This window comes from Mytilus trossulus, chromosome 9 (assembly GCF_036588685.1).
Source record: "Mytilus trossulus isolate FHL-02 chromosome 9, PNRI_Mtr1.1.1.hap1, whole genome shotgun sequence".
Taxonomy (NCBI): domain Eukaryota; kingdom Metazoa; phylum Mollusca; class Bivalvia; order Mytilida; family Mytilidae; genus Mytilus; species Mytilus trossulus.
In genome coordinates this window covers 9,988,476-10,003,071 of record NC_086381.1, presented here as the reverse complement: position 1 = coordinate 10,003,071, position 14,596 = coordinate 9,988,476, and the positions used below count along the sequence as shown (strand labels likewise).

The 14,596-nt window shown below is 31.9% G+C and overlaps 1 protein-coding gene across 1 annotated transcript in view; it reads left to right on the top strand.

Moving 5' to 3' along the window:
* LOC134685088 (trifunctional purine biosynthetic protein adenosine-3-like) overlaps positions 1–12,871 on the top strand; it is a 49,569-nt gene extending 36,698 nt beyond the window's left edge. Inside the window, exons 12-21 of the mRNA XM_063544505.1 lie at positions 1,113–1,332; positions 1,867–2,065; positions 2,866–3,114; positions 3,684–3,886; positions 4,201–4,354; positions 5,374–5,481; positions 6,228–6,364; positions 7,993–8,110; positions 9,221–9,360; positions 10,719–12,871. Of these exons, the coding sequence (XP_063400575.1) occupies positions 1,113–1,332; positions 1,867–2,065; positions 2,866–3,114; positions 3,684–3,886; positions 4,201–4,354; positions 5,374–5,481; positions 6,228–6,364; positions 7,993–8,110; positions 9,221–9,360; positions 10,719–10,901 (1,711 nt within the window). The 3' untranslated portion in view covers positions 10,902–12,871. The remainder of the gene's footprint in view (positions 1–1,112; positions 1,333–1,866; positions 2,066–2,865; positions 3,115–3,683; positions 3,887–4,200; positions 4,355–5,373; positions 5,482–6,227; positions 6,365–7,992; positions 8,111–9,220; positions 9,361–10,718) is intronic.
* The last annotated feature ends 1,725 nt before the right edge of the window (positions 12,872–14,596 follow it).

The following is a 14,596-nucleotide window of genomic DNA, read 5'->3' as shown; positions in this document are numbered from 1 at the left end:
ATATAAAAAAAATAATGAGATAAATAACATTCATCAATGCTTACAATGTATAGGTTTTTTAAACATTAGTGAATTTTGAGCAGATTTATCATGTTACAGGAAAATGCCAGTCCAGAGAATGAAAACATTTCTGAGCCGCAACATGAAGAAAATTCTTTTAAAGAAGTTTTTTTCTTTAAATACCACCCTCACTCCTGATGATCTACCCTAAATTGAACAAAACTTTATGTTTATTAAGAATACATCCTGATTTATTCCTGTGCATCATACAGAAATATGCAAAAGTGCCATTGTTGACCTTTTAGCTTTATGGTTCTAATTAGGTACCAGATATATGAATAAATACATATCAAATTAGGAGATAACTGTATTGTATTTTAAGCTTGGCCTTCATAAAACGTCGATTTTACTGTCGCAAATTGAGTTTACCTAGCGACGCGGCGCAAATTGAGTTTACCTAGCGACGCGGAGCCAAGCTTAAAATACAATACAGTTTATCTCCATTCTAATGCCACATATTAACATAAATTTCATTTAATAAATATTTTGGCTTGAGAATGCCATAAATGAAAAAGTCCGGGAAACTGTTGCATCGTCTTTAGCATTTAAACAATGTGACGTCATATGTATGCTCTGGTTGTCAAACATGAAAACTAAACTTATTTCTACCTTTTGTACGCTTCAGAATGGTTTCAGTATAGACAAAAAGAAGATTTTGAGGCTCAGAATGCGACTATCTTGTTTATTTTTTGAGAAATTACATACCCAAAAAATATCGGAATTCAAAATGGTGGCTTTCTTAGTTGCGGACTGGTAGAACGTGGAATCTAACCCCTTAAAATATTTGTCAACATCCAATGAAAATTGTCGTTACAAACTTATTGCATTAGAATAAGCCGTTTACTTTGATCATTTCTTCTATTTATTTCGTAAGGGTCATATCATTTGGTTTTACATATTAAATGTGAATAAGAATCACTTCTGAAGTCTTAGGGTTATATGTGTAAAATGGTGTCAAGGTATTTTTTATTTATTATTTAGAATATGTGTAAATTCATCAGCTTGTAAAAATTTAATAGAAATGTAATCTATGTCAAAAAATTATTTTTCAGAAATCGTTTACAAGTTCAGATGACATACAGTGATGCAGGAGTGAGCATAGAAACTGGAAACAGTTTAGTTCAGGCCATTAAACCTCTGGCTAAGTCCACCACAAGGACAGGGTGTGATGCACTCATAGGAGGATTTGGTGCTTTGTTTGATCTGAAGGCTGCAGGATTTGTTGACCCAGTTTTGGTGTCTGGAACTGATGGGGTTGGCACAAAATTAAAAGTATGTCATCATTATTCATTTTATTCCAATAATTGTTAAACTTCAGTGGTATAGGTTTACTATAAATTTTAATATTAGAAAAAAGCAAATTTTATTAAAGCTTGTATGCAGACTTTGCCAAAACCTCTAGATCTTAAGAAAAATAAAAGTTTTCCTCAATCCCTGCAAAATTGGTACCCATGAAAAATAGATAAATCCATAGTAACTGATAAAGTGGTCTCATAGGTGAATACTGCAATAGAGCATGGAAGGTACTTTGTTTTCATTTACTGCCAAAAATACTGTATTAAAAGAGTTTTTGTAGCGAATGAATAAAAGATAATCTGGATACCATGAGACATTTGACTTACTTTATCTTCTAAGACACTACCCAGTCAATTTATATCAAGTTGACAACAGCAATCCATAGTGTATTAAAGTATGGTCAATTATTTTCATCCAACTGCTAACATGATTGCTATATAAATAAATCACAAAAATGTAAGAACTTCCCAAAATATATAAATAATAATTCATTATGTATTTTGATTACAGATAGCTCAGGAAGTTGGTCGCCATGACACTATAGGGATTGACCTTGTTGCTATGTGTGTAAATGACATTCTGGCCCATGGTGCTGAACCATTGTTCTTCCTTGATTACTTCTCTACTGGTCATCTTAGTGTTGCCATGGCAACAGATGTCATAACAGGCATCTCTAAAGGATGTAAAGAAGCTGGATGTGCCCTTGCAGGTATGAAGTTTTCTTACATCTTTTCCTGTATTGGACCGGTCCTAAAAGAAATATTAGCTCATGATTTATATTAACAGGACAACATCATTATTGCACATTCTGATTTATATTAACAGGACAACATCATCAGTATTGCACATTCTGATTTATATTAACAGGACAACATCATCAGTATTGCACATTCTGATTTATATGTTTTAGGTCTGATTTGCTCATATCATTTTATAATATAAAGTGTTTATGATATGATATGGCTTATTCAATATCACACACTGTCTAACCCTTTACCAATATTATCACTGAAGCAGAGCTTTTGGGATACAGATGTATACCCCCCTTTAAAAAATTGAGGGTATACTGTTTTACCTCTGCCTGTCCATCAGTCAGTCCATCCATCCGTCCATTCATTCGTCAGTCCAATGAATATTCGTCGCATTTCTCAGGAACTACATCAAAAGGGTTTCTGAAATTTTGTTTAAGGGTTTATAAGAGTCATCTATACCGTGTGATGTGTTCTCAGATATATCACTCAACAACTTCCTGTTTAATGAAGACTAATATCATTTTACACATGATAGTCTAGTCGAAAATTTTCGTCACATTTTTCTCAGAAACTACAATACAAGATTTTTAAAGATTGGTTTCAAGGTTAATATAAAAAATGGGTTTCAAGGTTAATATAAGTCAGCTCACAGTAGCTGTAGCTCACACTTTGCTTGTATTTATAAACCCATATGTCATATAATATTCTCTAAATATTGCACTTATCATTTTGATGCTGTACTCATTTCTTTTGTCAGGTGGAGAGACTGCTGAAATGCCTGGTATGTACACAGGAAGTGAATATGATCTGGCAGGATTTGCTGTCGGAGCAGTTGAAAGGTCTTGTATTATACCACGTCTTGATCAGATTGTGACTGGAGATGTTTTGATTGGATTACCATCTAGTGGTCTCCATAGTAATGGGTTCAGTCTTGTGAGGAAGGTTATAAATAAACTGGAGATGACCTATGATATGCCTTGTCCTTTTCAAAGAGGAACTACATTAGGTATGTTGTCTTTATATGATTTACATCTGTATATTTATCCCTTAGCACCATACACACACACAGTTGTATGTAGAACTTGTGATCTGCAATAATTTATGTACAGTGATTCACCTACCAGTTATGAATATGTTGTAGTGTTCAATACAGTGAAATCCTACCCACACACAATTATATTAAAAATCCTGTCTTTTATGATTAACAAAAGGTCTAGTCACTTAAAAATCCCTTTCTTTTGCTATATATGTTAGTCAACTGCGTTTTGTTAAAAAATACTTTTTCACTTTATGGTCTTTTGGAAAATGTTGTTTGTGCTGTATTTAGACCCTTCTACAACGAAATTTGTTTTACATGCACACTTATGAAAGTTGCGGTTTTCATCCAACCTTTATAGATTTGAACATAGTTTTCAATTTAGACTTGTATACACACATAGATATATATCACAATAACATATTTTATTAAACAATAAATTAATCTTTTTTGTCTTAAGACATTGTAATGAATTTTGACATTAAAATGATATATTTTTGCTTAGAATTTTGTGATGTATTTAAAGATTTTGTTTATAGGAGATGTATTACTTACTCCTACCAAAATATATGTGAAAGAGTTGTTGCCCTTGATGAAGGAAATGAAGGTCAAGGCCTTTGCTCACATCACTGGAGGTGGACTTACAGAGAATGTGGCAAGAGTTTTACCATCAGACTTAGCAGCATCAATTGATGCTAGTAAATGGAATATACCCCCCGTGTTTGGTTGGCTTGCTGATAAGGTAGTGACTATAAATGGTTCAGTATTTACATTTATTAACATTTAAAAAATCAAACTATATATAGACATTTTCATTATTTTTTTTAAATGATATGAGCTCCCTGTGCATAACATATTTTTCTGCATTAGATCTTATACGGTACTCTTTTAGACCCAAGTTTGGAAAGCCAAAAAACAGAGCCAAAAATTTAAAAAAGGAATAATTATGGAAGATAATGTATACATGGAAATTATATAAAAGGGTAATTTAAGATTTGCGTATTAATATGTACAAAAATATGTATCACTTTTAATTGAATGTTTTTATATATTTAGGGTAATATAAATGCCAGAGAAATGAGTCGTACCTTTAATTGTGGTATTGGTGGTGTGTTAGTGGTAAAGTCAGAGGAATCTACAAGTGTTTTAAACAGTCTTACAAGCAGTGGACTCCAGGCCAGTATAATAGGTGAAATTGTCAAGAAAGAAGGTACGGTGATTTAATTTTTAGCTTGTACTTTATTTAGTCAAAACAAAATATGATTGACACATTTCACATTTGACACCCACACGGGAAGCCTTTGAAATACGACACCACAACATTCAACATCTGTCAGTAATGTGACGGTACCAAATTGCACCTATTTTGACAGTTTTTTCAACTACACTTTTATATGATCAAGACAAACATTTCCATTTTGTGTTTATTTTGTAGTGGTATCCTTCTTTATTACATAGGTACACCAATTTGATTTTCATTTCATATGGAATCATAGAAAAATTGGTCTGAACTTACCTCCAAACCATCAATGATTCTGTAATGAGGAGTACCCAAATTCCATCCATGCTTAAATTTGCATCTTCAAAAGTCGAATAAAAGAGCTTTTGTTTATTTTTTTCAAATATTTTGAACAATTGGATATTTATCCATGCTTACTTTTCTTTTTTTAAGAAATTGATACTTGAAACATATTGTATTTGCTAATTTTAAAAAGATGACGTTTTGATGACGTCGCATGGCGAGGTTTCAGTACATTTTGCTTTTTCAGTAAACTCTTCATCTGTTGATAAATACTGTAAACGTTTTGTGTATATCTAAATATATTTAGCTATGTTAAAAGACGTGTATACTATCTGATCATAAAAATACAACATGTTTTGTCTCTAGGAAATCTTTAAGATTTCCACTGCTATTTTTGCTAAATAGGTGCAATTTGGGTACTCGTTGCAATTTGGGTACCGTTTCGTTATAATATATGTGATTTAAGATTTGATTTACTTTTGAATAAATCAAAAACTTTGAAGTAGACTCGTGGAGAGGGCTTTCATAGGCTATGCCATTTGCCCAATCCAATTCAATTTATTTGAATAAAATATTGTTTAAACTAAAATCAAAGTAGAAACCAAACATTAATCAGTTGATTTCATATTCGAAAATACATAAGTAAAAATTTCTAAAAATAGAAAACTAATGGATTTTTTTTCTACGTGTGATTTGATATATTGTAGATAAGTCAGTGACTGTACACAACTTAGTAGAAGGTCTAGATAGAAGCTGGCCGAGGACACCTATTCTGCTACAGAGGAAAAGGGTTGCAGTGCTCATTTCTGGCTCTGGTAATTATTTTGAATTTAACATTATACCTATTGTTAATAGCACAAAGTAATATAAATGACTTGATTTCTATATGCAGTACTAACTCTTACAGTATATTCTATTTATAGGGATGCAAAATTGTAAGATAAGTAAACCAATGTTAAGTTTAAAATGTTTTTATGCCCCATTTATGGGCATTATGTTTTCTGGTCTGTGTGTCCTTTCGTCCCTCTTCATGATAAAGTTTTTGGTTAAAGTTTTTGATCGAGGTAGTTTTTCGATGAAGTTGAAGTCCAATCAACTTGAAACTTAGTAAACATGTTCCCTATGATATAATCTTTCTAATTTTAATGCCAAATTTTATCCCATTTTCATGGTCCACTGAACATAGAAAATGATAGTGCAGATGGGGAATCCGTGTACTTGGGACTCATTCTTGTTTTCTCTTTATACATATGAACAAAATACAATTCCAAGACTTAATATAATCAACTGATAAGTAAATCATGTTCTCCTCCCAAACTAAAGTGGAATCAGTATACATTAAACAGATTCAGCTTAAAGACATCCAAAGTCGTAAGAATAACATTGATAAGATGTCTGACCATAAGTTTTCTAAACCAGTTTGATATGTTCTAATCCTGATTTGATGCAGTAAATGCCACTGGATTTCAAACACTCATCCATTCATCCCTTAAGTATTAACTGATTATTTATTTGAAAAAAAAGTATGGTGTTTCTATTCATGTGTATCTCATGATTTTAGGGACAAATTTACAGGCTTTGATTGACCATACAACAGAACAGAATAGTAATAGCTCAGCTGAAATTGTATTAGTGATCTCTAATAAACCAAATGTACAAGGTCTTACTAGGGCAGAAAAAGCTAGAATCGCCACAAAGGTAATAAAACTAAATGTGCAAGGACAAACTAGGGCAGAAAAAGCTAGAATCGCCACAAAGGTAATAAACCAAATGTACAAGGTCTTACTAGGGCAGAAAAAGCTAGAATTGCCACAAAGGTAATAAAACTAAATGTACAAGGGCAAACTAGGGCAGAACAAGCTAGAATTGCCACAAAGGTAATAAAACTAAATGTGCAAGGGCAAACTAGGGCAGAAAAAGCTAGAATCGCCACAAAGGTAATAAAACTAAATGTACAAGGTCTTACTAGGGCAGAACAAGCTAGAATGGCCACAAAGGTAATAAAACTAAATGTACAAGGTCTTACTAGGGCAGAACAAGCTAGAATCGCCACAAAGGTAATATAACTAAATGTGCAAGGGAAAACTAGGGTAGAAAAAGCTAGAATCGCCACAAAGGTAATAAAACTAAATGTGCAAGGGAAAACTAGGACAGAAAAAGCTAGAATGGCCACAAAGGTAATAAACCAAATGTACAAGGTCTAACTTGGGCAGAAAAAGCTGCAATCGCCACAAAGGTAATAAACTAAATGTGCAAGGGCAAACTAGGGCAGAAAAAAACTAAAATAGCTACATATGAAACATAACAAACGCATAGGGGCTTATCAAGGCAGAAAATATCTAATTAACACAACAGTAACAAAACTAATGCATTTTAGTATTAACATTTACAAACTAAATAGGTAAGATTATATCAGGTCAAATAGCCCTGTAGTGGTTTTTTTTTGGCTCACTTGCAAGTTTCAAATTCTGAGGGGCATTGGTGGCCAATTGTCTAGGTAGTAGGACTATTGTATTGCTAGCTTGTCAAAACTGAGGCTGAGAGTTTAAATCTGGCATGTGGCAGGTGTGTTAAACTCCAATCTTAACTTTCTAGGATTGTCAGTTTCCTGCCGAAGGTTGTGGTTTCCTCTGGGCACTCAGCTGCATCTACCAATAAAAACTCACTGCCTTACTGCTGAAACTGGTGTTACACACCAATCAATCAATAAATTAATTAATTACACCAATTTTTATATGAATAGAATCAGCAACTTAAGATAACTCTGTAAAATCAGCTAAGCATTTTAATTACATTGTGTTGTTAAGGGAATATTAAGCTTCTTAATGATCAAAATTATTGTTTTTCAAACTGCTATATAACCAGTGTAATTATGCCCCACCTACGATAGTAGAGGGCCATTATGTTTTCTGGTCTGTGCGTCCGTTTGTCCGTCCGTCTGTCTGTTCATCCGTCTGTCACGCTTCAGTTTTTGTCAAGGTAGTTTTTGAGGAAGTTGAAGTCCAATCGACTTCAAACTTTGTACACATGTTCCCTATGATATGATCTTTCAAATTTTAATGCCAAATTAGAGTGTTTACCCCAATTTCACGGTCCAATGAACATAGAGAATAATAGTGCGAGTGGGGCATTCATGTACTGGGGACACATTCTTGTTTTTCTGATAAATTGGTTGGTTCAAACTTTTTGAAATTTTAATATTTTTGTTAATGGATCAAAGTAAATACTTTGTCAAAATTTTATGCTGTATATGTTATTGATTTCTGAAATGAAGAGCAGTGTAAATTCAAATTTTATCCTATGTACATTCAAATATTTATCAACAGGTGATATCCCACAAAGATTATAAGAGCAGAGATGATTTTGATGAAGCACTGCATGCTACATTGACGTCTGCTGGTATTGATATTGTCTGCTTGGCAGGATTTATGAGAATATTAACAGGTATGTAAGACATCTTCACATCAGTAAAAAGAAGTTATAGATCTTTTAGAATGATAAATCACGGTCATGTCCCATGATACTGTAAGTTCAGAAATTATTGGGAGGATTTTATTGATCTAAATAATGTGAGTGGTTGAGTATCAAAATAATGAATTCAATGCATTCAGTGTCTATATGCAAATATCCTTGAAATCACAAAAATTATCTCACAATTTTGTCCATTCACAAAAATCAGGATAATGAAACATGTAATAATTTCTGAATTTACAACCATGCAAAATAAAATGTAATCTTAATATCAAATTTTTTGTCTATTTTTTATTAAATTATTGTAATCACATGTGCATGCATTTTTTTTTGCTTAACTATTAGCACTAACATATATGATGTCTTCAGTGTTGTCTACATTGAACATACTATAAGAATCAGTTTACATGTACACAACTCATCAGATCAGTACATAAATACACAAGAAAAACACAAAATACACTAAATACAGATCTAAGAGTACTTACAGTTGCTGAAAACTAGTTTAAAGCGAATAAAAACTTATAAATTTTTTTGTGTCAAAGACTAAATATTATATGTCCTTTGCAAGGAACATAACCCTTCTTTTTGTAATTACAGGTGGTTTTGTGAGTAAGTGGCATGGTAAAATGTTGAATATTCATCCATCTTTCCTTCCTTCATTCAAGGGACTTAACTCATGATTTTTTAATTTCAGGTAGTTTTGTGAATAAGTGGCATGGGAAAATGTTGAATATTCACCCATCTCCTTCCCTCATTCAAGGGACTTAACTCATGATTTTGTAATTACAGGTAGTTTTGTGAGTAAGTGGCATGGTAAAATGTTGAATATTCACTCATCTCTCCTTCCTTCATTCAAGGGACTTAACTCATGATGTTTTAATTACAGGTAGTTTTGTGAATAAGTGGCATGGTAAAATGTTGAAAATACACCCATCTGTCCTTCCCTCATTCAAGGGACATAACTCATGATTTTGTAATTACAGGTGGTTTTGTGAGTAAGTGGCATGGTAAAATGTTGAATATTCATCCATCTCTCCTTTCCTCATTAAAGGGACTTAACTCATGATTTTGTAATTACAGGTGGTTTTGTGAGTAAGTGGCATGGTAAAATGTTGAATATTCACCCATCTCTCCTTCCCTCATTCAAGGGACATAATGCACATGAGCAAGTGATCAAAGCAAATGTTCGGATATCTGGCTGCACAGTACATTTTGTAGCAGTAAGTACAAACTAACAGATACAACTTAATTTGTCTTATTTAAACTTGAAACTTTTAGTGTTGATCTTTAATTTTCAGTGTGAAGTTAGACAATATAGCAACTGACTTGGATTTTTTTTTAAAGTTGAGGGTGGAATTGGCTATTACTTGCCAGTCATTGTAACTTGTTCTAATATGACGTCCTTATTAGGCTTTGTAAACACAGCCTTGTTCTAATTCAAATAGAACATGGGCTGCACGTGATTGACGTCACAATTGAAATTGCAACGTCAGATGAATTTTGAACAACGCCAGAGATCATAAATGGACATTTTTGTTGGTGTTGTTCGCTAGGAATTTAAATAAAAACATTCTAAAAGTAAGTTTAAATGTTTCTCTTCTTTTTTTATTGATAAACTGCTGATTTCCTATAACGTTTTTGGCTCATGAAATCAAAATGGTGACATTCCGAGCGTCTACTATAGGTCAGCTTCGAAGTGAAAGAGTTCAAATATTCCTATTAGAATCGAAATAATTCTATCCTGCCATGCTCTATGCTCATTTTAACATGGGTAGGCATTATATTTGTAAACATTTAATACCTCGCTAACGCTCGGTATTAAGATATTAACAAATATAATGCCTACCCATGTTAAAATGAGCATAGAGCATGGCAGGATAGAATTATTTCTTAATCATTATACCCCTGCTTTACTATACTGTTTTACCTCTGTCTGTCCTTCCAGCAGTCAGTCCATCTGTCCCATGAATATTTTTGTCGCATTTTTCTCAGGAAATACAATACAAGGATTTCTGAAATTTGGTTTCAGGGTTTATCTAAGTCACCTATACCGTGTGATGCGTTTTCAGATTGATCACTTGACAACTTCCTGTTTACCGAACACTTGTATGATTTTACACATGATAGCCAAGTTGAAAATTTTCGTCACATTTTTCTCAGGAACTACAATACAAGGATTTCTGAAATTTGGTTTCAGGATTTATATAAGTCAGCTATACTGTGTGATGCGTTTTTAGATTCATCACTCGACAACTTCCTGTTTACCAAACACTTGCATATTTTGACACTATTAATATTATCCACTTGTGGCAGGGGTATCATCAGTGAGCAGTAGCTCGCAGTTTCACTTGTTCAACCTTAATTACTGTAAAAGATAGAGTGATGTTTGTTTCTATGAAGGTATTATATATCAAGACAAGAACTGTAATCACTGAAACAATAAGTAATATGAATAGTAATGTATTGTTGTTCATCCTTTTTAATTGTAAAAATGAACCAAAATTTAAAAACACAGAAAAAGTTTGTCAAATAATGGATAATCTGATTAATTTGTTTGCATTCTACTTGATTTTCATAGGAAGAAGTAGATGGTGGTGCAATCATAGTACAAGAGTCAGTACCTGTTTATTATGGTGATACTGAGGAGACATTAGCTGACCGTGTCAAGACAGTAGAGCATACAGCATTCCCTAAGGCTTTAGAGTTAGTGGCTAGTGAGAAGGCTTTGCTGAATTCTGATGGAATGATCAGCTGGAGATAAATTTTCTGAAACCTTTTTTTATAAAATAAAATTAACTATGCAAAGTTGGGTAACACTTTCTGATCAAGATGAAATCTTTAAATAAAACTTGTCTAAAATTATTCTGATGATGAGGCTTAACAATGTTATAATTATATAAAATACACAAAGGAATACGCTAAGACAAATATATATATATGTCTATCCATGCACAAGTATATGAAGCATGGTTAAGTTTTCCTGTTCAGATTGTTTTTGTCAGATACTTAGTGATACCAATCATGTTAAATAGTGCATGAGAATGAAACAACTATTGAATCACTATGACACAGTTTTCATGCATTAACATTTTTTTGTCAGATGAGGTTCAATTCTTTAGAAGCCTTATAATATTATTGATATTCAAATATTGTTTAACTCTCTATAAGTAAAATATCTAACAAAAAAAATCAGATTTGAGTCTACATATGACCTACATTTCATGCATTTGTGTCTGGGTCTATTAGGTCCCTATTCCCTATTTGCTCACTATATCAATGATATTTTACCATTTTATTTATGCCTGTAAGATTTTGTTAAGTTTCACATTTTAGGTCAAGGCCTTTTATTAACAAATCTTTACTTGGTACTAAGAATAGAAAGTTAGTGTTTTTAACACTAAATCCAGAATTTTGATTGTTATATTTGTGATTCTTAAGTTTGATATTCCTACTCAAAAGTCTGATGACCATAAAGCCAGTTTTTTTCCCCCACATACATATATTCCACATAATGTTTACGTTTATAGGTGGACTTGCATACCATACCGCCGCTTCATTTTATTCAATATCAAAGCCTTTCAGTCATGAAGCTTTAAAATTGTGAATTGTATATTTACTTACAAAAAGTTGAATGGATTTTTTTTTTTACGTATATCCTATGATATTATTGTTGTCCATTTTGGTTGTGCATGAGTAGCCCTAGTATCTTTTTTTGCCATATTTTACAATGTTTAATATATTTAGAATTAAGACTGTTTCATAATTGTAACATTGACTTATAGGTTATACATTTGTAATATATTTATAATGCTTGACATTTTTTTCCTGCATTTTTCACAGTTATGAATAAATACAATCTGTTCTTTTATTTTATAGTCTTTATTTTTGTTTTTGTTCATTACTTTCTATTTTGAACCCCAAACCGAACCCTCATATGTTCAACTGTTAACATTTACTAAATATGTATAATATGTATGCTGCATTACTTTTTGATATATTGTTTAGAATGCTCTTAAAAATACTCTAGATCTAACATGCTCACTGGTCCCTTTAAAACTGAATAAAATACTCGGTCAACTTTTACAATTACTATAACATTCATCATCTTTTGTAATGCTTTCAATGTTTTTCAAAATACGTTTGTTTCTTTTATTTTAATAAAACTGTAGCAACTTATAAAAGTATTTCAAGAAAATTCTTATTTTTGAGGGGCACATTTTGAATTTGCCATTTTTATTTTGGCAAATAATTTTTTGTTTGTCAGACATATTTGTTACATTCTGGTAAAAAAGAAATAATCTATTTATTTCCATGGGAAAATCCCATGTAGCTATATTCAAATTAATTAGTAAAGATATTTTTTTAGTTGCAGATTTTTTCTGTTACAATGCAACAAACACTGTATGAGTGAGGACATTTTCACTTAAGTTAAAAACAGTAAACATGAACTTGCTTAGAGAAATATACATTTATAATACTCATGTTAAATGCATGTCATCACCATTAGATCGTTTTTGTGTTTAACATTTATATAAATAAGAAGTGCCATAATTTAAAATATTGTTAAAATACCTAGTGCTGTTGTAATATTCAGTAGTATGTGCCATTATACATTTATGTAACCATAGGATCTCAGATATTTTGTTATTTAATTGGTGCCTTATAACATATGAATCTCTTTATTCAATATTTTTACACTTTATTTTGAGTTTATATTTCAAAAAAATTTTGTTATCGAATTGATGCCTTATAACGTATGAATCTCTTTATTCAATATTTTACACTTTATTTTGAGTTAATATTTCAATAAAAATTTTATAATTACCTTTTGTTATATTGAAAACCAGGATTATCTTCATCTCTTCATACTTTCGTTGAAAAATTAAAATAAAAACTGTGATGATAGAGACCATACAGTAATCAGTTTTGATTAATTTTTCCATCATTTAATCTGTTATGGACAGTTGTGGATAAGGAACAATGAAAGTGACCAACGTAGGTCCTCTTTCCCTTCCTTTGATCTGTGATGTAGACAACAGGGACAACAATCAGTTCACTCTTCAATCCTTTGTTTGGCATTGTATAGTTTTTTCATTACAGTCATATCACAATGAAATTTGCAAAACAATGTCAGTGAGATGAAGGATATATTAGAAAACAGAAAAAAAACAATTAAATCTGCTAAATGTCATAAATTAAAGTTGTGCAGACTTTTACTTCTATGAGGAATCTGAAAAACTGAAAACTTTTGTGTTGTAATTTATGCTTTAAAGGTATGGAAAATAGCATTTTTAAACACCCAAAAAAGGATATATCAGATAGACAAACAAGGCTTAATCACTTAGTTCTATAAAGCGTAGCTTTTCATTATCTTGGCTACTTCTTACTTTTAATTTTCATTAGTTGTTTACTATCAAGTAGTTTGGTTCTGTTTTAAGGATAATGTCTTATCATTAAAGCTTGTGGTACCAATGCTGTATGTTATAAGTCTTCCACATCCTTTTCAATATGGCATTCCTTTCAATATAATGGAATTTAATGCGACTATTATACAAGTGAGATTAGTTAGCTATTAAACCAGATTTCAACCACTATTTTCTTCATAAGAAAATGCCTGCACCAAGTCATGAATATGACAGTTGTGATCCATTCATTTAAAGTTTTTGAGCTATTGAATTTGCAATTTGATTACTGACTTCCAGTTTTGAATTTACCTCGGAGTTTGCTAATTTTGTGATTTTACTATTTACTTTGAGAACGATATCTGTCTGACATCACATGTCTTAAATCTGTGTCACATGATCTTTTCCAGTAGTAAGGATCAGTATGTTCCGCTTGAAATCAATGTATGTTTTCAGTAATCATTTTAATCTTAAAGTGTAATGTCTGGTTTGTATTTTATTAGGCTTTCAACTGTTTTAGTTCGAGGGCCAATGATGTGTCTTGTGGACCTCATTGTAGGTCTGGTAATTTTGATGAGCTTTTGCAACCACTGGGTTGAAGCCACTGCTGTTGTAGCTTTCTGAGCATATAACTAGCCAAGTAGACAGTACCTTTGTTCTAACATGAAATACTGATACTTTCGTTTTATGTCAATATGCTGTTTATAAAATGTTGGAATATTCGAAACACTTATCAAGTTGTTTTAACCCCATATATACAATATCAACGTATATTTGTTCTACCCAACAAAAGTTCCACTGGAAACTTTGTTTTAAACAATATCATATCTGTTCCTGTTGGAACATATATATTCTTACATTGTGCAAATGGATTATCGGATTTATCCAATCGAGATAGTTAAATTATCAATTTTAAAGTTCGAGCCTCGAGTTACTATGTAAGAATCTGTTTTTCTAATGATTAAAAAATACATTTTCTTTTTTTGTTTACCGAAAATCCATTTAGAGTGCCTTTCACATTGCACGAATTTGTGAATTTCATGAACACCTGTTA